The sequence below is a fragment of the Mustela lutreola genome, chromosome 14 (genome assembly GCF_030435805.1).
Source record: "Mustela lutreola isolate mMusLut2 chromosome 14, mMusLut2.pri, whole genome shotgun sequence".
NCBI classification, from domain to species: domain Eukaryota; kingdom Metazoa; phylum Chordata; class Mammalia; order Carnivora; family Mustelidae; genus Mustela; species Mustela lutreola.
In genome coordinates this window covers 48,652,649-48,675,807 of record NC_081303.1, presented here as the reverse complement: position 1 = coordinate 48,675,807, position 23,159 = coordinate 48,652,649, and the positions used below count along the sequence as shown (strand labels likewise).

At 41.7% G+C, this 23,159-nt stretch overlaps 1 protein-coding gene across 3 annotated transcripts in view; it reads left to right on the top strand.

Moving 5' to 3' along the window:
- Positions 1 to 23,110, top strand: part of KLHL12 (kelch like family member 12) — a 30,911-nt gene extending 7,801 nt beyond the window's left edge. For 2 of the 3 annotated variants that reach the window (XM_059145345.1, XM_059145347.1), the window contains exons 4-12: positions 1,116 to 1,333; positions 7,111 to 7,260; positions 8,703 to 8,817; positions 17,313 to 17,419; positions 18,490 to 18,685; positions 19,801 to 19,959; positions 20,495 to 20,593; positions 20,975 to 21,161; positions 21,576 to 23,110. In XM_059145345.1, the coding sequence (XP_059001328.1) occupies positions 1,116 to 1,333; positions 7,111 to 7,260; positions 8,703 to 8,817; positions 17,313 to 17,419; positions 18,490 to 18,685; positions 19,801 to 19,959; positions 20,495 to 20,593; positions 20,975 to 21,161; positions 21,576 to 21,702 (1,358 nt within the window). In that variant the 3' untranslated portion in view covers positions 21,703 to 23,110. The remainder of the gene's footprint in view (positions 1 to 1,115; positions 1,334 to 7,110; positions 7,261 to 8,702; positions 8,818 to 17,312; positions 17,420 to 18,489; positions 18,686 to 19,800; positions 19,960 to 20,494; positions 20,594 to 20,974; positions 21,162 to 21,575) is intronic. The other variant, XM_059145346.1, reaches the window with a different exon arrangement.
- Positions 23,111 to 23,159: the final 49 nt, after the last annotated feature.

Below are 23,159 nucleotides of genomic sequence, written 5' to 3'. Positions count from 1 at the left end.
TAAAGAGCGTATTTACGCCTTTTCTGTTTTTTAAAAAGCGGAAGAGGGAATGATAGACACATTTTCTTACATATATGTATACACTAACTCTACAGGGAAACACAGGAGATTGATAACTATTTATGGCCTACATGGAAAGGAACTAGATGGCCAGGTAGATAGGGAGGCCGAGGGATTATTCATGGTAAACCCTTTTGTACTTCTAATTTTTGAATGTAAACTATCTCTTGGAAATTTAAATTGACATACAAAAATGAAAGTGTATAATGTTTTCACAGGATTAAACATTCGTATTCCCAGTCTTTCTTTCTTTTTTTTTTTTTTTAAAGATTTTATTTATTTATCAGAGAGAGAGAAGGGGAGAGAGAGCGAGCACAGGCAGACAGAATGGCAGGCAGAGGCAGAGGGAGAAGCAGGCTCCCTGCCGAGCAAGGAGCCTGATGTGGGACTGGATCCCAGAACGCTGGGATCATGACCTGAGCCGAAGGCAGCTGCCCAACCAACTGAGCCACCCAGGCGTCCCCCCAGTCTGTCTTTCTTAATCTGCCCTGATGTTTCTATGATTTTCAGTTTTTTCAAACACATGGTTGAAAATTTTTATTTTTTAATACATGACTGAAAACAGTATGAAGCTTTTGCACTATTGCACAGCTGTAAAGTTAGATTTATGATCTGAACTTGTCAATTAGAGAAATAAAATATTGGTGTTAGTATCTTCTAGTTTTCCTTCATTGGAGTCTTTCAGTAAGTTTGCATATAGAGTAGAAATTGGGTACATTATGTTAAATTGTGATTGGTTTTATAAAAGCTTGATTCCCAAGAGGTTTATAGGCATTTTTAATTGTGCCAGTGTCCATAGAAACAGTTTGTCTTACTATACTTCTTTTAAAGCCAAAACAGAGACATAGTTGTGAAGGCCAAGGTCACATAGCACATGAAACAGAAATTGAATTCCTTAAGCATAAAATTTCTAATCTGATCATCAGATGTTGAGCCAGGATTCCTCTGTTACCTTGTAGAGAAGATTTGTAGAGAAGATACCTCGATCCAAGGATGTAGACCAGTTCACACCTGGTCAAGTACCCTGAAGTGTTCGTTGTCTGTGTTTGTCCTAGGTGTGAAGCAAGCCTGCTGTGAATTCTTAGAAAGTCAGTTGGACCCCTCCAATTGCCTGGGTATCAGGGATTTTGCTGAAACTCACAACTGTGTTGACCTGATGCAAGCAGCTGAGGTTTTTAGCCAGAAGCATTTTCCTGAAGTGGTACAGCATGAAGAATTCATTCTTCTAAGTCAAGGAGAGGTGGAAAAGCTAATCAAATGTGATGAGATTCAGGTACAAATTTGGCTTGGTATTCGGGTTTCTTCAAGACTGGGCCATTACAGAACTTGGGAAAAACAAGGTGGAATTACTGTGTTTCTGTAGGAGGGCACCTTAATCGAGTTGTCAGTATTGGCTCCAAAGGTTTCACTCAATACCCTGAGATTATATGCCAAATTTATTTGCATTTTTATGGGAGGGAGTTAGCCACCTTCATGATCCCAATGGTTAAGAGTCACTTTTTTTTTTTTTTTAAATGTTTCTCTAGATGTCTTACAACTGACCATTTTTAAGATTTTATTTATCTGCCACGGAGAGCGAGAGTGAGAGCACGAGCACAAGTGGGGGAGCAGCAGGCAGAGGGGGAAGCAGACTCCCTCCTGAGCAGGGAGTCCGATGTGGGACTTGATTTCAGGACCCTGGGATCACAACCTGAGCCAAAGGCCGACATTCAACTATCTGAGCCACCCAGGTGTCCCAAGAATCACTATTAAAGAGAGTGTAGAATAAGCAGAAATTGGAAATAAAGTAGATTTCTGTAGAACACTTCTCTACTATTCATTCATTTTACAAACATTTATTAAGACTTTCTGGTATACAGCAGTAGATATTCGCAATAAACTATACGTGCCAGGTGCTATGGATCCCAAAGTGAGTGAGATACAGTTCTTGTTTTCAGTAGTTCACTGTGTAGTGGTAGAGAACAGACAAAAAGGCAAAACTTACAGAGTATAAATGAGAGTAATGAACTTATTCAAAGTGAAGAAATTAGAGAAAAAGAAGAATTAAACCTTCTAAGTTAAAATGAGATCAAAAAAGAAGTGGATCAAAAAGGAAGTGGGGTGCCTGGGTGGCTCAATTGGTTATGCGACTGTCCTCAGCTCAGGTCATGATCCTGGAGTCCTGGGATCAAGTATTGGGCTCCCTGCTTGGCGGGGAGTCTGCTTCTTCCTCCGATGCTCCCTCTTCTCAAGCTCTCTCTCTCTCTCTCTCTCTCATTCTCTCTCTCAAATAAATAAAATCTTTTAAAATAAATAAATAAAAATTTTTAAAAAGGAAGTGGATCAAAAAGGAAGTAAAAAGGGGCACCTGGGTGGCTCAGTGTGTTGAGCCTCTGCCTTCAGCTTGGGTCATGATCCCAGGGTCCTGGGATCGAGCCTCATATCAGGCTCTCTACTCCGTGGGGAGCCTGTTCCCCCCGACTCCCCGTGTGCCTCTCTGCCTACTTGTGATCTCTCTCTCTGTCAAATAAATGGATAAATCTTTAAAAAAAAAAAAAAAAAAAAAAAAAAGGAAGTGAAAAAAGGTTGGTGACCATAAGCAGGAGGCAAATGATAAATGCCTGACGGGGCTGGGAGTGGGACAGAGTGGGAAGAAGGGACATGTGAACTGAGCCCTGAAGGAGTTGTTTTTCACCTAGCAGAGGGGAAACTACCTGTGGGCAGGCAAGGGTTCAGTGACTTACCCAGCAAGAGGGATGTTGGTCAATCCTAATGCTAAATTACAGTGTCAGTAGCTTAGCCGAGTTTTTACTGCAGGAGATCTGTAGTTAGGCTGACAGTGGAGTGAGAAGTCCAATATAGGGCTAGAGAGGTCTTTGAAGCCCAAAGCATTAATTTCCAGTGGTCGAATTATCTAGTTAGTAGCTCCCAGAAAATGCCTCACAGAGCCCAGAAATTCGTGGCACCTCAGTTTAATATTGGAAAGAATCAAAGTCTGATGAATTTTGTAAGTGCTATGGAAGGAATTTGCTAAAGAAATCCTGTAATAGGGGCGCCTGGGTGGCTCAGTGGGTTAAAGCCTCTGCCTTCAGCTCGGGTCATGATCCCAGGGTCCTGGGATCGAGCTCCGCAGAGAGCCTGCTTCCTCCTCTCTCTCTGCCTGCCTCTCTGCCTACTTGTGATCTGTCTGTCAAATAAATAAATAAAATCTTTAAAAAAAAAAAAAAGAAAGAAAGAAATCCTATAATATACTTTTATAAACCCAATGATAATTATTTTATTAAAACTAAGATTTTTATGTAATATAATAAATAGTATTAATAATGTCTCTTATCAAATTTTAGTCAACTTTTTCTTTTTGCCTTTCCCTACTGAATTTTCTGAAGGAAAATTGGTTTTAGGGCACTTTGGTGACATTGTTCCCAACTGAAGAGGAATCATATTACAGTTCGACATGGTGTCTATTAGTCCAGAGAAGCTGCTGTTACAAATGTTACTGAGCCAAATATTTCTGTTTTGTTCTCATTCTTGTTATGGTAGGACATTGTGTCCATGCACTGAAATGCCAGGTATAGACAAATGGCACATTCTTCAGACTTGGGAAACTGGTAACTTGCTAGGATATCTTGATTTTTCTTGATTTATCCATACATGAGAAAATACAGTACATAGGATGAGTACCATAGACTTGAAATTTTACTGCGCATAGTAATAAAAGAGCTAAAACTTAACTCAGCTTTTACCATTGGTTCCTTTATTAAATATATGTTGGGTACTTGCGGTGTATCCAGAACAGTTCCATGTGCCTGTGATCTGATTGTGGACAAAAAAGATAAAAATCCCTGTACTCTGGACTTTTCATTTTAACGGTACCATTCTTGGTATTATTGGTAATAATACGGCATATACCTTAATACTATATATACCATTAATAAGATATACCATATTAGTGGTATATCTTATCTAATATAGTTCTCAAAAGTGTCTCCACTTTTTAAAGGAAGAAACTGAGGCTTTGAGGGTACCCATCATATGAGAGCTAGTAAGTGGTAGAACCAGTCATCCTATCTGGGCAATCTGGCTCCAGATTGTTCTGTTCCAAGAAACTATGAGCAGGTTGCCTAGTTAGTTTCTCATTGACCAAATCAGCAAGCAGCCACAGCAATCATTTGTTTTAGAACTATATAAACTTTGGAATAAAATTAAATGGAACAGGTACAGCAAAATAACTTTTATTCAGAAATTGCGACTGTCTCCTTTTCTGGAAAGACAGCAAATGGCACATTTTTTTCTTTTCCATATACCAGCCAGAAAGAGGAACCAGATGTTTTACTCCCCAACTAATACTTCCTCTTAATTATATAAAACGACAGTATTTAACGCAATGGGAAACAGTATATTGTACTGGTTAAAACGACGTGGGGTTTAGAATCATCCTGGGGTTTATTTTGGCTGTGTGACACATGTTAACCTAACCACTAATCTTCAGTTTCCTCTGCCATAGATAGTAATTGTGCTTTGTGCATAGGGCTATTCTGATCATTAAATATCAGTATCCAATACATAAAATAGTTCCCTGTGAAAATTTATGATGGGGAAATTTTTCTCCATAGTGAAGTATTAATGCAGGGGTTTTTTCCTCCCAGTTTAGTTGTTTCTCTGTAATACTAGTTTATTCCATCTTCAGTGAGATCAAGGATATCTGCTTAGGATTGGAAAACCCCTTTATAAATTGATAAATCTCATTTAAACCTAGACTATATCAGAGCCTAACATGTAGCTATTTACAACTATTACTTGTCCTTGTCTGTAAAAAAAGACTTTTAATTGTGGACCACCTTCTGCACAGGTCTCTGTATCTAATGCATCAGGTAGCTGGGTTAGTTTGACCTCCCATAGATTTGGTGCATAAATTTCTCTCACCACTGCCATAGTCTAAACACCTGTCCCCCCCCTTTTTTTTTTTTAAGGTCTTATTCATTTATTTAACAGAAAGAGAGCACAAGCAGGGTAAGTGGCAGAGAGAAAGGGAGAAGCAGACTCCCCACTGATCAGGGAGTCTGACACAGGGCCTGATCCCAGGACTCTGGGGATCGTAACCTAAGCCAAAGGCACCCCAAAGCACCCATCACCAAGGCACCCCACTCAGGTACCCCAAAGCACCCATCACCTTTTGCCTAATGTACCAGAGGAGCCTCTAATTGGTATCCCAGCTCTTGGCCCTTCTAAACTGTTCTACCCATGGTAGTCAGGGTAATCTGCAAACATCAGTATGATCCTATCACAAGCTTGGTTGAAACCTTTTAGTGGTTTTCTATTGCTGCTAGAGTAAATTCCAGTCTTCTAATGCTCTCTCTGAGCTATCCCTTGGCTACCTCTCCAGCTTGATCTTTTACCATTCTTCCCCTGCCTCATTCATTCTACTACACCAGCCTGTAGTCTGTCTGTTTTTGCTCTAGGACAGTGCTGTCCAGTAGACTGTGATGTGAAGACGGAGAGGATCGATAGTTATGCCGTCCGGTTTGCTAATCCGTAGCCACATGTGGCTGCTGAGCACTTGAAATGTGGCTAGTTGACTGAGAAGCTGAGTTTTTAACTTAACTTAATTTTAATTAGTGTAACTACAAATAGCCATACATGGCTAGTGACTACCGTGTTAGGCAGTACAGCTCAAGGGTTTTGCTGTGCTCTTCTCTTTGCCTTGGAGTCCTCTCTCACTCTTCCTGGCTAACTGCTACCCATTCATCAGATTGAAATGTATTTCTTCTACAGGGAGGCCTTTTCTGACCCATCAGTCTGAATTAGGAAACCTCATGTTATTCTGTCTCTTAGCCCCTGTACTTTTCCTACATGGTATATAATGACAAAGTGGGATTGTTCATTTTTGCGTTCTCTTCCTGCATAAAAACAAAGTTCATGTCTGATTTGTTACCAGTGTATAACCAGCTTCCAGCCCTGTGGCTGGCACTTAGTAGGTGTTTAGTAAAGCCAATGAATGAATATTCTGAGACATTTTCTCTATTTTTATGAGACTGACGCGCTACCTACTGCGCTAACGAGGCACCTTATTTTCTCTATTTTTAGTTCACGAATGATGTCTTTATCTAGGCACTGTCACATTCTGAAAGGTACCTCAGAACAGATACACTCCCCAAATGATTAATTATATTTATCATCTCCAAGCACAGTGCCTGATAAATAGGAATTGTTTAGATGCTAATGGACACTTCTTAGGAAACTGCAGCATTATAGCATAATGACATAAGAAAAGTTCCCGCCTCATCGGCTTGGATGGAAGAGTTGGGGAGCAATCCTGGAAGTCCTCAGACAACACTTATTGAACAGAAGTTATCTTAAGAGCTGATTTTGGGGGGCACCTGGCTGCTTCAGTCGGTAGAGCATGCATCTCTTGATCTCAGCATTGTGAGTTCATGCCCCACATTGAGCAAAGAGCATACTTTAAAAAACAACAACAACAACAACAACAACAAAAACCCACTTTTGAATAGGGCAACAGATTCCTCCTCCCCTTGTAAAGTTTCAGAAATGACCAGAAAAAAAATTCAGAAATGGAAAAACTTCTGAAGTAAAAGCCAACTTGTGACTGATGGTTTATTAGGCCCCATCTCAGATTTTTTGTTGCTGTTGTTGTTTTAAAGAATTCTAATAGAGTTTTTTTTTTTTTTTTTTAAGATTTTATTTATTTATTTGACAGAGATCACAAGTAGGCAGAGAGAGAGAGAGAGGGGCAGGCTCCTTGCTGAGCAGAGAGCCCGACATGGGGCTCAATCCCAGGACCCTGGGATCATGACCTGAGCCAAAGGCAGAGGCTTTAACCCACTGAGCCACCCAGGCGCCCCTCAGATTTTTTTTTATCCAGTTTGACTGCAGCTCTTTAATTGGTCTTAGTGAGTCGTGTGGGACAAGTGTTGTTTTCCCAAGTGCTTAGCAATTTCTGGAAGAGAAGAAATAAAGGTGGGAGAGCATGGGGAACAGGAAGGAGAAAGCACGATTGCTTTCTGAGATCATTGGAAAAACAGAGTTCCCTGCTGTGTAATTACACACTTTTAGGTGGATTCTGAAGAGCCCGTCTTTGAAGCTGTCATCAACTGGGTGAAGCATGCCAAGAAGGAGCGAGAAGAATCCTTGCCTGACCTGCTGCAGTACGTCCGGATGCCCCTGCTGACCCCCAGGTACATCACAGACGTAATAGATGCTGAGGTAAGGCACGCAGAACACACAGGGTCCAAAGCCTTGAATATCTCTTGCAACTTAGTATTGTGTCCTCAAAATTGTTTATGAGCCTACATTAGCTAGCCTGTCTAGGATTGACGTGGAGGGTGGCATTAGGTACTAGTCTCTAGACAGTCGCTTGGCAAGTCAGCCTTCTGGAGATGGAAACCTATGGTTTAATTTTTGTTTTCTTGTCTTTTTGCTTTATATGTCCCTATGTGTTTTACATAAGCAACATGAGGTGATAAATGTCCCCTTCTCCATTAGTTCCAGTTCCAAACAGCCCTGAAAAAGATGCTTTGATTATCAAGTCTATTTTTGACTTCTCCTGATTCCAACATGAAAGTAGTTCGATGCATTTTTAGTACCAATTTGGGGTATACTGTGTTTATTTATAAAAGTGTCTTTCTGACCCAAGTTCTTCCTGTGTGGTAGGTTTTCATAATTTTTACCATATATATCACCGATTTACCTAGACCGTATTTTGGGCAAATACTGCCATTTAACATATAAATAAAGACCAGGTCAGTGAATGTGTTCTTCCTCCTGGACCAGCCCCAGACCTCTTAGGGAATTAACTACGTACACAGTTTTCCAGGTCACATTAGAAAAGTTGTAGGCTGGTTAGTGTCACGTGTCAAACTTTTTCTCATATTTGTAATTTCTAACAACTCATATGGCTACATCACTCTGTTCTTTACACTGTGGTTCATAGTGCAGACTCTTGAGTCCAACTCAGGAGACTGAAATCCCAAATTCACCACTCATCCCGCAGTGAGGGAGCCTGGCCTCACTCCCCTTCTCCCTCTGAGCTCTTCTAGAGCTCCTCCTTGGCTCAGCCCAGCCGGAAGCCAGCGGGCCTACGGACCCTACGACATTCTTCATGTAGGTCAGCCTTCTAAGCCAGCAAGCGGACTGGGAAAGGATGTGGAGTGAATCTGGGGATGTAAAGGAGAGCTGCCCAGTACAGAGCTCCGTCAGGAGACACAGGCATCCTGATGGTGCTATTATGAACCTTGGGGAAATTATTTCAGGCAAGATTTACTTCTTCCTACCATTTCAGGAATTAACAGAGGCCTTTCAGTTTTCCCTTAAGATTGTTATTAGCTATTTCCTACTCATATTTGTGTAATCGCTGGAAGGCTGTACAAACAAACTAATAAAAAGAGTTAATGCCTACTGCTAAGGTGGAGAGAGAATACTTTTCAATACATCTTTTTACGTCATTTGATTTTTGAACCATGTAATAATATATTGTCTATTAAAAAAATTGTTCTCTTAATTTGTGGAAGCCCACTGCATAGTTATTACCAGCAGCCCTTTTGGAACTGGTTTTCTGTATCAAGAAGTTACTTCCTATGTGTGCCATTTATACTTGTATATTAAAGATGTGGCCCCTGGGGGTCACTGTACTGTCTGCTGTGTTTCAGCCTTTCATCCGCTGTAGTTTGCAGTGCAGGGATCTAGTTGATGAAGCAAAGAAGTTTCATCTGAGGCCTGAACTGCGAAGTCAGATGCAGGGACCCAGGACGAGGGCTCGTCTAGGTAAGCTAGCATCTTGGCAGGAGGAAGGGATATTTCTCAACACCTCTTGGTGGCTGATGTAGTTGAAAACATTCAGTAAGAAGTACAAAGACCTGGGTCAGACCTGTTTTTAATCTTTTAGTAATGGTGTCATCTTGGACAAGTCACTTTACCACCCTGAGCTCTCCTATAAACTAAGGATACTTCCCTATCTCTTTCACATAACTGTTTGGAGGATTAAATGGAATAGAGTATGTAACAACACTTTCTAAATTGTCAAGTATTAGACAGTAGAAGTTATAATTTTATTTCATTGGGGTGCCTGGGTGGCTCACTAGCTTAAGGGTCTGCCTTCAGCCCAGGTCCTGATCCCAGGTCCTAGGATCGAGCCGCATATCAGAGCTCTCTGCTCAGTGGAGAGCCTGCTTCTCCCTTTCCCTCTGCCTGCCACTCCCTCTGCTTGTTTTCCGCCCGGCTCTGTGAAATAAATAAATAAAATATTTCTTTTTTAAGAAAGATATAATTTTATTTCACTTATTTTTTTTTAAAGATTTTATTTATTTGACAGACAGAGATCACAAGTAGGCAGAGAGGGAGGCAGAGAGAGAGAGAGAGGAAGGGAAGCAGGCTCCCCGATGAGCAGAGAGCCTGATGCGGGGCTGGATCCCAGGACCCTGGGATCATGACCTGAGCCAAAGGCAGAGGCCTAATTCACTGAGCCACCCAGGTGCCCCTTAATCTCACTATTTTTGGAGGTTTCTGGATTAGAAATTATTTCAAACGCCATGTAGTAGTTTCACATTCTGGAATGAGAAGAGGAAGGAAAAGAAGTGTACAAGTATGGGAGTGCAGTACAGGGGTTTTGGTGGTGACATGCAGTCGTTCAGAGCCTTGACTCTGGAGCCAGACTCTGGGTGCAGATCCCAGCTTACTACTTACTAGGTATACTAACTTTGGCAGGAGACTTCCTCTCTGTGCTTCAGTTGCCTCTTCTGTAAAGTGGGAATCATCACAGTTCTTATGTCCAAGTTTGTTAGGAAGGGTAAATGAAGTAATTTATTTAAAAGGCTTAGGACCGTTCTTGGCACATACATTAGCTGTTACTTTAGCAAAGAGACTTAGGTTCAAATCACAACTCCATCAATGATGGTTGTGTGACCTTAGGTAAGGTATCAATTTATCTGAGCCAATTTATCCTCTAAAATGAGGATACTGGGGTGCCTGGGTGGCTCAGTGGGTTAAGCCTCTCTGCCTTTAGCTCAGGTCATGATCTCAGGGTCCTGGGATCAAGCCCTGCATCAGGCTCTCTGTTCAGCAGGGAGCCTGCTTCCCCCTCTATCTCTGCCTGCCTACTTGTGATCTCTCTTTCTGTCAAATAAATAAATAAAATGTTTTTTTTTTAAAAAAGGAAGTCTAAAATGAGGATACTAATGTCTTCATTCAGTGGGTTGTTGTGGAGGTTAAATAGGATAGTATATGTAAGATGCCTGACATTGTAGCTGACAGGTTAAATAAGTACTCAGATATTACCTAACTTCTGGTTCCTATCTTTCCTATTCCACTATTATAGATTATAAATGATCTATGGGGCATTTTTTGTTCTTGTCTACTTTTTCTCTTATCTAACTGTGGACTCATATATATGAAGTTGTTAATTGATAATTAAGCTTTACTTACTGCTTTAAGTAGAATGATGATTTGTCTCCTATAATTTTTTAACGGCATAAGCACTGTACGTCGATGTATTTCAGTGTAGAAATGTTAGAAATACAGAGAAGATCTTGAGAGATTAGTATATGATTCTACATACCCTTAGAGTGGTGAGGTTATTTTTCAGAAGTTCCAGAAAAGAAATTCTGAAGCTATCTCCAACTAGATTCTTATTTTAGCATCTCCTTGTCAGTGCCTTAAAAGTAAATTTGTTCCTACCATCATGTCTTTTTTACCCATCTCTCTACACAGATTGCTAAACCAGCTACCAGGATAATGATTCTTCTGCATACACATAAGGAAATTAAATTTACAGCTACATAAAAATTGATGCCAGATAATGGGTGGGGATTTTGTCTTAGTTACCTTTTACCCATTATTCTTTTACAGAAGGTACAGTGGAAATTGCAGTTGCTAATTTGTCACCATCTCCTTTTCTAAGCTAAAAATCAATACATGTGGAAATGTAGTCTCTGAACCCTGTGATGTTAACAGTCCTGCAGGCTGTCTGCTGTAGTCCTCTGACAGCACACCACAGCCCACACACATTCCGTCCCCTGCCCCCACCACCCAGTAATGACAGTGGCCCTGTCAAGATGTCTCAGTTTTACTAATGTGCTTTTTTCATACTTTTTTTGTCAGGTGTTTTAGGCATACTTTCTTCATGATACAGAGAAATCTAACTTAACAAGTCCAGTCCCCTGTCCCCCCAGCCCGCCATTCATTAGTAGAGAAGAAACAGGGTTCCTTCTAATTATTCCTTTCACTAGCTCGTTTCACATTAGCTTGTTAAAGTAGTGTCCCCAGCTTAGGGTCTGAAGACATTGAAACACTTGGGAGTTCTCCTGGGAGAGAAAGACTTCCTAGGCACAAAGCAATAGAAGAAATCACAAAGGAACAGGTCAGTGTATTTGACTAAATAAAAATCATGCACAACATCATAAGACAGATTAGGTAGATTTGCTACAACCGTGGCAAAGAGTTATTTATTTGTATATAATATATATTATATATAAAGATATATATCTATAAAGGTATATATACATGTGTGTATATATGTATATAAAGAGCTCATAATAAAAATACATGAGAGAAACACTAAAGACTTGAACGTATAGTTCACAGAGGAGGTACAATTGACTACTAAATATGAGGGGGGAAATTCAACCTAATTACTAGTAGCGTCTTATTAGTAATAAGGTAAGAATTAAAACAATAACTACAATTTTTTGTTTTTGTCTACCAAAGCATCAGAGATTAGAAAACTATCTAGCTACAGAGAGTAGAATGAATTGGCAACCTTATATTGTTGGTGGCAATATAAATTGGTTTAAACCTCAGAAAGTATTCTTAGAATATACATATATTCTTTAAAAATTTTTTTATTTATTTGAGAGAGAAAAAGAGCAAGCACATGTACCAGCAAGGTCGGGGGGGGTGGTGTGGTGGGAGCTGATGGAGAGGCAAACTCCATGCCGAGCAGGGAGCCCATCTCAGGACTCCAATCTAGGACTCTGAGATCGTGATCTGAGCAGAAGGCAGACACTTAACTGACTGAGAATCCCAGGCGCTCCTCTTATAATGTATATTAGAAGTTTTTTTTAAGCTCACATTCTTCACTCCAGCAACCCTCCTATCTCTGTCCTAAGAAAATAACTGGGATTTCATATTCAAGCATATTTATTACAGGACTATATGTGATTATTTATAGTCCCAAATTACAAGCACCTGAAATGCCTAAGAATAGTAAAATTATGCATTAAAAGATTTTTGTTAATATCTTCGGGAAATTAAATATAAACAGCTGGAGGGGCACTTGGGTGGCTCAGTGGGGTAAAGCCTCTGCCTTCAGCTCAGTTCATGATCCCAGGGTCCTTGGATCAAGCCCCGCATCAGGCTCTCTGCTCAGTGGGGAGCCTGTTTCCTTCTCTCTCTGCCTACTTGTGATCTGTCATATAAATAAATAAAATTTTTGAAAATATATATATATATAAGCAGCTGGAGGGGGTCGCCTGGCTGGCTCAGTTGGTGAAGCGTGCAGCTCTTTATCTCAGGGTTGTGAGTTCAAGCCACACATTGGTTGTGGATGTAGAGATTACTTAAAATAAAATAATAAAAAAATAATTTAAAAAACTAGGATACAAAAAATGTGGTCCCATTTATGTTATATAAATATTTAAAAACAAGGCTGGAAGGGAATAATCTCTTAAATTTTGGTGTGTCTTCATGTTGTGGAATTACAGGTAAACATTTTGCATAATACTTGTCTCTATTTTCTAAGTTCTTTTACCAGTGAGCATGTATTTTACTTACGTTTTATAATCATAAGAAATGATTTCTAAGTCTTTTTAACCAGTGGGGGTTAGTATGCAAGTAAAGATAAGAATATACTAATCCTCAAGTTATTTCTCAAATTTTCTAAAAGGAAATGGCTTTTCTGCTAGACAAAGCTACTACACTAAATAAAGACATCAGAACTAAAATTATATCTGTTCATTGTGAAAACACTGGTGTTCTCATACTTACGTTGGCACTTATATGTAACCCTGGCAGTAATAGGGAAGTTAGTTTATTAATACATCTTGGTAGATCGTTTTTTAGAACATGAGGTCTATCTTGGAAAAATAATGAAAAGAGTGCTTTGTGGCAAAGAAGTTCTGGAACCAATGATCTAGGGTGCTAGGCATTTAGAGCCATAAAATAACTGAGTGACTCACTGACACCTTTGTCCATGTTCCACTGTAGACATATAGTTACTGAGAAACTTTGAAATAAGAGGAAGTATTGTCAGTTCTCTGGGTTTTGTAGCATAATCTGAATATTTCCTATGTGTTTTTATGTCCCCATCCCTCAAAATCTGCCTGAGTGAGATCAGATTATCAAGAAAGAATGTTTTTTTCCCTAGGTTTTTTGTTGTTGTTGTTGTTGCCATTTTTTGTTTGGTAATTACATAAAGCAGCAGGAATTAAAGCTGAAAATCAGTGGAAATTTTTTAAATGTACAAAGCATAGAAAATACCTCTCAGTTTTGGAGTATTTTCATTGTCTTAGCCATACCAGTATCATTCACTAGCATCACTATTTTTAAAAAGATTTAGATTTTTTTATTACTGTTTTCTTACTTGGGCCGGGGGTGGGGGGCCGTGCAGAGGGAGAGAAAGAATCTTACGCATGCTGCACACCCAGCATGGAGCCTGACAAAGGGCTTGATCTCACAACCCTGAGACCATGACCTGAGCCAAAATCAAGAGTCTCACACTTAATGAACTGAGCCACCCAGGTGTCCCTAGCATCATATTTGTCTATCAGGGGAAATATGTTTGGATAGAAGGATGGCCTTTATTGCCTCTGTTCAAATCAAAGGGAGAGAAAAGGTGCCATAAGAAAGGGACAAATAGGGGAATAATGCTACCAAGGAAGAAGCAAATACTTTGTGGTTCTGGCTTCTCCAAGCTTGAAGGAATTCTATGCACAAATAAGCATAATATGAAAGAACCCTTTGTTCAAATGCTTTGCTTTTCTAAAAGGAACGGACTCCTGAGACCTGCTTACTGGCTCACCTTGGAAAAGGATCCACTTATTTTATTTGGCAAGTACACAAGACAGATGCTCTCTTTAATGAGGTTAAACTTAAGGGTTCATGTGTGAGTTATTAGGAAAAATTTCAAACATACACAGAAACAGAATAATATAAAGACTCCCCATACCCATCATCCATTTTCAATAATTAGCAACTCATGGCCAATTTAGAAGCAAATCTCAAGATATAATTCTACCCATATATATTATGCTTTCATATGTATCTCTGAAAGATAAAGGGCTTTTAAAAAATGTGTTTAAAATGCCATTCTCTGGGGCACCTGGGTGGCTCAGGGGGTTAAGCCTCTGCCTTTGGCTCAGGTCATGATCCCAGGGTCCTGGGATTGAGCCCCGCATCAGGCTGTCTGCTCGGCGGGGAGCCTGCTTCCTCCTCTCTCTCTCTCTCTCACTCTCTCTCTCTCTCTGCCTGACTCTCTGCCTACTTGTGATCTTGGTCTGTCAAATAAATAAAATTATTTAAAAAAAAAATGCCATTCTCACTCTTCAAAGGAATTGCACAGCCAGAGGCACCTGGGTGGGTCAGACGGTTGGCCGTCATGATCTCAGGGTTGGAGTCCCACATTGGGCTCCCTCCTCAGCAAGGATCCTGCTTCTCCCTCTGCCTGTTGCTCCCCCTGCCGTGTTCTAATAAATAAAGCCTTTAAAAAAAGAAAACCCACAACCAGTTTATTTTCATCAGATATCAAGGACATGTTCATATTCCCCCAGTTTTGTTTTTGAACACTTATGTTGCCCCACTTGTGATCCAGACAAGGTCCACATGTTGCGTTGAGCTCTTTTATTTGTTTATTTATTTATTTATTTATTTTTTTGTCAGAGGGAGAGAGAGCGAACACAGGCAGACAGAATGGCAGGCAGAGGGAGAAGCAGACTCCCTGCCAAGCAAGGAGCCCGATGCGGGACTTGATCCCAGGACACCAGGATCATGACCTGAGCCGAAGGCAGCTGCTTAACCAACTGAGCCACCCAGGCGTCCCTATTTATTTATTTTTTGTAAGGATTTTATTTACTTATTTGACGGACAGAGATCACACGTAGGCAGAGAGGCAGGCAGAGAGAGAAGGAAGGCAGGCTCCCTGCTGAGCGGAGAGCCCCATGTGGGGCTCGATGCAGGGCTCTATCCCAGCACCCTGGGATCATGACCTGAGTTGAAGGCAAAGGTTCTAACCCACTGAGCCACCCAGGTGCCCCTCTCTTTAGGCTCTTTTAATCCATTGGTTTTTCCATCCTACTTTGATATTTCCTTGCAATTTATTTGTTGAAGAAACCAAGCTGTTTGACTTGTAGAATTTCCCACATTCTCAGTTTTGCTGATTGCATCCATGTAGTGTCATTTAGTATGTTCTGTCCCCTGAATTGCCTGTAAACTGGTGGTTAGACTAGCAAGTTTCAAGATTTGGGTTCATTTTTTTTAGCAAGAATACTTCATTGGTGATGGTGGTGTACTTCCTATGGAGCATTATGAAGTAGTATTTTTGTTTTTCCTTAATGATTATAGTAGCTTTTGATAATGATTATCGGAGCCATTATTCATTGGGGTGCATCTGTGGTTTGGTTTTCTTTTAAGATTTTATTTATTGGGGCGCCTGGGTGGCTCGGTTGGATGACTGCTTTCAGCTCAGGTCATGATCCTGGAGTCCCAGGATCGAGTCCCGCATCGGGCTCCCAGCTCCATGGGGAGTCTGCTTCTCCCTCTGACCTCCCTCCTTGCTCATGCTCTCTCTCACTGTCTCTCTCTCAAATAAATAAATAAAATCTTTAAAAAAAAAAAAAAAGATTTTATTTATTGGGTGCCTGGGTGGCTCAGTGGGTTAAGCCACTGCCTTCGGCTCGGGTCATGATCTCAGGGTCCTGGGATCGAGTTCCGCATTGGGCTCTCTGCTCAGCAGGGAGCCTGCTTCCCTCTCTCTCTCTCTCTGCCTGCCTCTCCATCTACTTGTGATTTCTCTCTGTCAGATAAATAAATAAAATCTTTTTTAAAAAAAAATTATTTATTTATTTGACAGACAACCACACAGAGATCACAAGTAGGCAGAAAGGCAGGCAGAGAGAAAGGGGTAAGCAGGGTCCCTGCTGAGCAGAGAGCCCGATGTGGGGCTCGATCCCAGGACCCTGGGATCATGACCTCGGCCGAAGGCAGAGGCTTCAACCCACTGAGCTACTCAGGTGCCCCTGCATCTGTGTTTTTTAAAGGTACTCCATTCGCTCTTTCAAGTTTAGTTACTTATAAGATTGCTTTGGTTTCCTCAGTGCCCTTCTAGTAATTGAATTTACAAAATGCTTGATTCTCTCCATGAACTCTAAGAGAGCACATGTACAGAGGATTTTCTCGAAATATTTTGCTCTTTTTTATTTTTTTTTTTTTAAGATTTTATTTATTTATTTATTTGACAGAGAGAAATTACAAGTACACTGAGAGGCAGGCAGAGAGAGAGAGAAGGAAGCAGGCTCCCTGCTGAGCAGAGAGCCCGATGTGGGGCTCGATCCCAGGACCCTGAGATCATGACCTGAGCCGAAGGCAGCGGCTTAACCCACTGAGCCACCCAGGCGCCCAATATTTTGCTCTTTGAAGAGGTAAAGGAGGAGATATCACAAGAAGCCTTTAAGGAAGAGGGGAAGATATAAAGGCCACCAGAATACCTTCTTTGGGAAAACAGTAGGGAAAGAGTCTCTTTAAAAGCCTGCTGTTACGACTACCTGGCAGTTGTGATGAATGGGCAGGGAACATGATCTTAAAGTTGGCTAAATTGGAAAAAACTGATGGAAAGAGAGTTTTAAAATCTATCACTTGGTTCTTAAACCATAACTTCTAACTTTCTTGAGACTACATTAGGAGAATGTTCTTTCCCCCTTACCAAAAACTCCCATTTTGAGTTTTACAGGCTGAGAAGGGAAGCCCGCTTTAGTCCCCTACCTGCACTGAGACCCTCACTTATTATGTCAACCAGAGTCATCTAGATAGGTTGGAAAACGTGTTCAAGTTTGCCTTCGGAGTTTTGATGTTGTCTTAAAATTTTAATTTCAGAGATCTAGGTCCTCAAGAGCTAGTGCCTCGGAAAGAAGTAGTTTCCTATTAGGCAGCCTTATGATGAAGGTCCTATTGCAGATTGTTCTCTGTGCCACATAAAACAAAATCTTATAACTGTTTCTACTTACGTTTCCCCTGGGATGGTAAAGTAACCTGTCTTTTTCTCTCTCTGTCCTCAGGAGCCAATGAAGTGCTTCTGGTGGTCGGGGGCTTCGGAAGCCAGCAGTCTCCCATCGATGTGGTAGAGAAATATGACCCCAAGACCCAGGAGTGGAGCTTTTTGCCAGTAAGCAGTAGGAGAACCAGTCATGGGGAAAGAGTAAATGTCCTCAGTCCCTGACTCGAGATTCTAACTAATCCAGCCCTGCAGGTAGCAAAGTCTAGTAACCGCATGATGCTCTTCATAATGGCATCATGCACATAGTGGGTTCTAGATCAGTCTGTCAGTAGTTAACGACCATTTAGGTAGGAGATCAGACTTCAGAACTATGAAAGGCCCTGTGTCAAATTAAACTTTCCTGGCCCACCACTATTGGGGCACCTTCCTGAGCTCTCTGTGTAACTCTCAGTATGCTCTATTATCATGCTCTCTTAAACTGAACTCAATGTTAAATTATATTACATTGAGCTAGTATTTACTTGAAGTCTTTGTTATCTTTCTCCCTCAATATGTCTCTTTTTAGTGCTGGATGAACAATAATAATTCTGAGAAAACATGGGAAAAATTTTTTTTAAGATTATTTATTTATTTGGAGCAAGAGGAGTCAAGTCAGGGCAGGGGCAGAGGGAAAAGGAGGAGGAGAAAAGCAGATTCCCCACTGAAGTAGGAGCCCAACTTGGGGCTTGATCCCACCACCCTGAGATTATGACCTGAGCCAAAATCAAGAGTCAGACGAGCTCAACCAACTGAGCCACCCAGGTACCCCACAAAACATGGAAATCTTTTAATCTACCCTCCTAACTTTTAGGATCGCTGGCCCTTTGATCAGCAGTTTGGGGATACTTTTCTGCCTTATAGAAGGATATAAAGGATATATAGTTCTTTAGCCCTGGAATAGATAGTAGATTAGAAAGGAATCAGATGCTGGATAATGGGAAGACATTAAACTTTTTGGAAACCTTGGAAAGAGGCAAATGTTCAGAAGGGTTGCATCTTGAAAAGCATCGTAACAAGCAAGAGGGTGTTCATTCAGTAGACAGTGGAGACCACATGAGTGTGAACCCCTTTCTTAGAAAGGGTTTATGGTGACAAGTGAAGGAGAGGAATGTAGATAAAAATAGGAAGGTTGGCAAAAAGTAAAGTCTACGACTTGCATGCCTAAAATGATCTGTATCTCTTCTCTCCTAAACCCATAGAGTATCACTCGTAAGAGACGTTATGTGGCCTCCGTGTCCCTGCATGACCGGATCTATGTAATTGGTGGCTATGATGGTCGTTCCCGCCTCAGTTCAGTGGAATGCCTCGACTACACAGCAGATGAGGATGGGGTCTGGTATTCCGTAGCCCCTATGAATGTCCGACGAGGCCTCGCTGGAGCCACTACCCTCGGAGGTATGCTTGGTGTGCAGGGCATTGTTTCCATTCTGTTGTGGCTGGATCAGTGTTCCTACCTTTCCTGTTAGCTGGCAGGAATGTGAAATGTGCAAGATACTGGTAAGGATAAATATTCCTTTTTGCTTTTGGAAATAGTAATGTTACCAAAGCTTTTCAGGATTAATGGATATTTCAGCACTGACAACAGAGTTGGTAAATCAAGTTCCATGTGCTGAGTGGAGAATTGGTCCTAGTTGTATTTTTGCAAACTCGAGCCAGTCTTTGAGGATTCCATCTGACCCCATTCTTTGTAGGTGTCCTTTTTTTTTTTCCTTAGATTTTATTTATTTATTAGAGAGAGAGAGTACACAAGTGGGGAGAGGGACAGTGGGGGAAACAGACTCCCTGCTGAGCAGGGACCACCCCCCTCCCAATCTCAGGGCTTGATCCCAGGACCCTGAGATCATGACCTGAACCAAAGTTAGACACTTAACCAACTGAAATGCCCAGATACCCGTAGATGTCTTTTTTTTTTTTTTTTTTTAAGATTTATTATTTTAGAGAGAGTACGGGCACATACTAGCAGGGGTGTGGTAGGGGTAGGAGCAGAGGGTTAGGATCTCCAGCAGACTCCCTGCTGAGCACAGACCCTGACGTGGGGCCCAATCCCACAGTCCTCCTGAGATCATGACCTGAGCCAAAATCAAGAGTCAAGTGCCCAAGTGACTGAGCCACCCAGGCACCCCATCTTTACAGATGTCTTTTTTTTTTAAGATTTTATTTATTTATTTGACAGAGAGAGATCACAAGCAGGCAGAGAGGCAGGCAGAGAGAGGAGGAAGCAGGCTCCCTGGTGAGCAGAGAGTCCGATGCAGGGCTCAATTCCAGGACCCTGAGATCATGACCTGAGCTGAAGGCAGAGGCTTTAACCCACTGAGACACCCAGGCGCCCCTCTTTTCAGATGTCTTAACTGTGATGTCTTCCTTCCTTATCTATAAGACTTGACATACCCATGAAAAACACTTTGTTTTTGTTCCCAAACATTTGAAGTACTTGTGGGGAATTTATAAAGAGAGGAGTTATTAGAAATCTCTCATCTTCTAATAGTCTATGATTCATTCATTCTGAGCAGATATGATCTATGTGTCCGGAGGCTTTGACGGAAGCAGGCGTCATACCAGTATGGAGCGATATGACCCAAACATTGACCAGTGGAGCATGCTAGGAGATATGCAGACAGCCCGGGAGGGTGCTGGACTAGTTGTGGCCAGCGGAGTGATCTACTGCCTAGGTATTCAGTCTGGGAGGCAGCAATGGGAGGGAACTTAATGGGTGGCAACTTCTAGGTGGGGATCCCTTTTTTTTTTCTTTTTTTTTTTAAGATTTTATTTATTTATTTGACAGAGAGAGAGATCACAAATAGGCAGAGAGACAGACAGAGAGAGAGATGAGGAGAAGCAGGCTCCCTGCTGAGCAGAGAGCCCTGTGCGGGACTCGATCCCAGGCCCCTGGGATCATGACCTGAGCCGAAGGTAGAGGCTCAACCCACTGAGCCACCCAGGCGCCCCAAGATGGGGATCCCTTTTTAATAAAATAAAGTTCATAGACTTTTTCAACTAAAATCCTAGTCTATCCTCATATCTTTTCTCTTAGCTGGGACTTTTTTGTGGAAGCAGAAATTAGGTTACTGTCAGATTTCTCTCTGGATTATTGAAACTCTTAAGAACTGAAATTAAAAGAACTAGTTGAAATACCCAAGAGAAAGGCAGCCTGGGAATGGGCATGAGGATTTCCCATTCTTTCCGAAATGCTCTCTGCTTTTTCAGGAGGATATGATGGCCTGAATATCTTAAATTCAGTTGAGAAATATGATCCCCACACAGGACACTGGACTAATGTTACACCCATGGCCACCAAACGCTCTGGTAAGACCAGTCATATCTAAGGGAAAGGACAGTAGACCATGCTGACAAATCTTTACATTATGCAGTGGTGCTACAGTCAGAAATGAGAGATCAACAAATCAGAGTTGAAGTTCTTTCTTCACTGTACACTTAAGAGTAAAAGGAGTGAGGTTCTGTTCTCCTCTTTGCCTATCTTATCACTATCTTTATTATCCCTATATAGGGATAATAAAGACACTGTATAGTGATAATAAAGACAACTAGATAATTCTAGGCCTGTCTGGCCCTAGTCCACATCCCTCAACTACCTTAGAGTTTAGCTAGCCATTAGTGATCATGTTTTTTTAGAATTCTGATCCTAAGGTTAGTAGTATTCACTTGCTATGCCTTTTTTTCCCCCAGGTGCGGGAGTAGCCCTGCTGAATGACCATATTTATGTGGTAGGGGGATTTGATGGTACAGCCCACCTTTCTTCTGTGGAAGCATACAACATTCGCACTGATTCCTGGACAACTGTCACTAGTATGACCACTCCACGATGCTATGTAGGGGCCACGGTGCTTCGAGGGAGACTTTATGCTATTGCAGGGTAAGGATTTGGAAGCCAGACTAAAGTCGTCATGCATCCAGGACCAAGTGATCCAATCCAAATCCTTGGATCAAGACAGACTTTAGGGGACGCCTGGGTGGCTCAGTTGGTTAAGCAGCTGCCTTCGGCTCAGGTCATGATCCCAGTGTCCTGGGATCGAGTCCCACATCGGGCTCCTTGCTTGGCAGGGAGCCTGCTTCTCCCTCTGCCTCTGCCTCTGCCTGCCTCTCTGTTGCCTATGCTCGCTCGCTCTCTCTCCCTCTATCCCTGACAAATAAATAAATAAAATCTTTAAAAAAAAAAAAAAGACAGACTTTAGGTTGGGGGAGATCTCTCCAGTGGCAGCCTTTAATGTAGGACTGTATGGAAAGGAAGAGAAAGTTTATTTTCTTCTTTTGCTTCTTCCCCACTCAGATATGATGGGAATTCCCTGCTGAGTAGCATTGAGTGCTATGACCCTATCATCGACAACTGGGAAGTAGTGACATCCATGGGAACCCAGCGCTGTGATGCTGGCGTGTGTGTTCTTCGTGAGAAGTGACCACTGTTGGAGCACCATCCAGAGCTAGTGACCAGTCCAAGGGGGACAGTTTATGGGAGAGTCAAGGATCCTTTCCAGAATATCTATTTCTCACTGTGTGCACAGGATGATTACAAGCACCAGCGCAGTGATGATTGTACTTACTTGACACACACTCCGCCTTGCACTGGTAGTTGTCCCTGAGGAGGGTGGGTAACAGACACTCAAGGGAAGACCGTGCACACCGAATGGATCTGAGAGGCCAGATCACCTCCCCTTCTGGTGTAGAGAGCACTCTCGTGTGCTCAGGAGAATCTGTGTCTGTTGTGCCTCATGTATTGCAGAGAAGGACGGTGAGTGTGACCTACTAGATGTGGGCAGTATCCAGCGTGTAGATGATTGGGAGGATACGAACTTGAGTAAGCTGGGTAAAACCCAAGTCTTGTTTTCCAAGAATATCTTTCCTAGTCTACAGTAGCTAGGGGCAACACAATTCCATTCCGGAGAATAACAAAGGGAAAAGCCCCCTGTCAAAATCTGGAGGGCTTGGGGAGAGACCTGGCACTCCCTTAAGGGACCGGGTTGGTATATCAGGACTGGGTTTAGAGTAAGGGAAGTCAATGGAATTTAATGGAATGTGAATGAACCTAGAACACCACTGAAGTATAACCTGGAAGACTTACAAGGGTGTATTATTGGAAGGATCTTTTTATTTCCCCATGGTCTTTCTGAACTAGAATGGTGTGCATCTTGGCACTGGAGACTGACAGAATAAGAGTGAACAAATGTTGGGGTGAACAGATAGGGAATAAATGTGGGAGTTCGGTATGCCTGGGAACAAACTAGAAGTACCTGTGATTTTACAATCGTCTTATTTCCTGCCAGGGCTCGCCTATCCATGGCATGGTTTGCCCTGAGGGGGTGAGACACTCTTTCTGTGTTGAATCAAATACTACTACACTATTATACTTCGTTACTATTTATTTGAGGATTTGAGCAGCATACAAATGCAGCTGCCCGATTACAGCCCCGTTTCTTTTAAGGGCACACTCCTGCTGAGGAGTGCTTTTTTACTGCTGTGTTTGGTACAATGAGTGCTTTTCCTACTAGAAGGTTCCCTCACCTGTCCTTAGAGTGGATTTTACTCATCCCAGGACAGAATAATCAAGAACAACCAAAATCCTTTTGTTAGTTCCAGTACTTGGTATCGCCATTTCTGAGCCACCATGCAAGGCTCCCCTGTGTTTTGGAGTGAAATTCTTGATTTTGTGGGTATTGGGAGTGTTGGGGATGTGATAACCTAAACAAGGATGCACTTTCCCTTTATTCCAAAATTTCATTTTGTCCTCTTCCCCTGAGTTGTATTGACCTCAAGAGTTCATTTCCTTTGTATTTTTTTAAGAAAATATTAAAAATCAGTTGTCTCAAATGCCTGTAAGAGAGTTTGTGGCTAACCAGCACTGTCTTGCAGATATTTG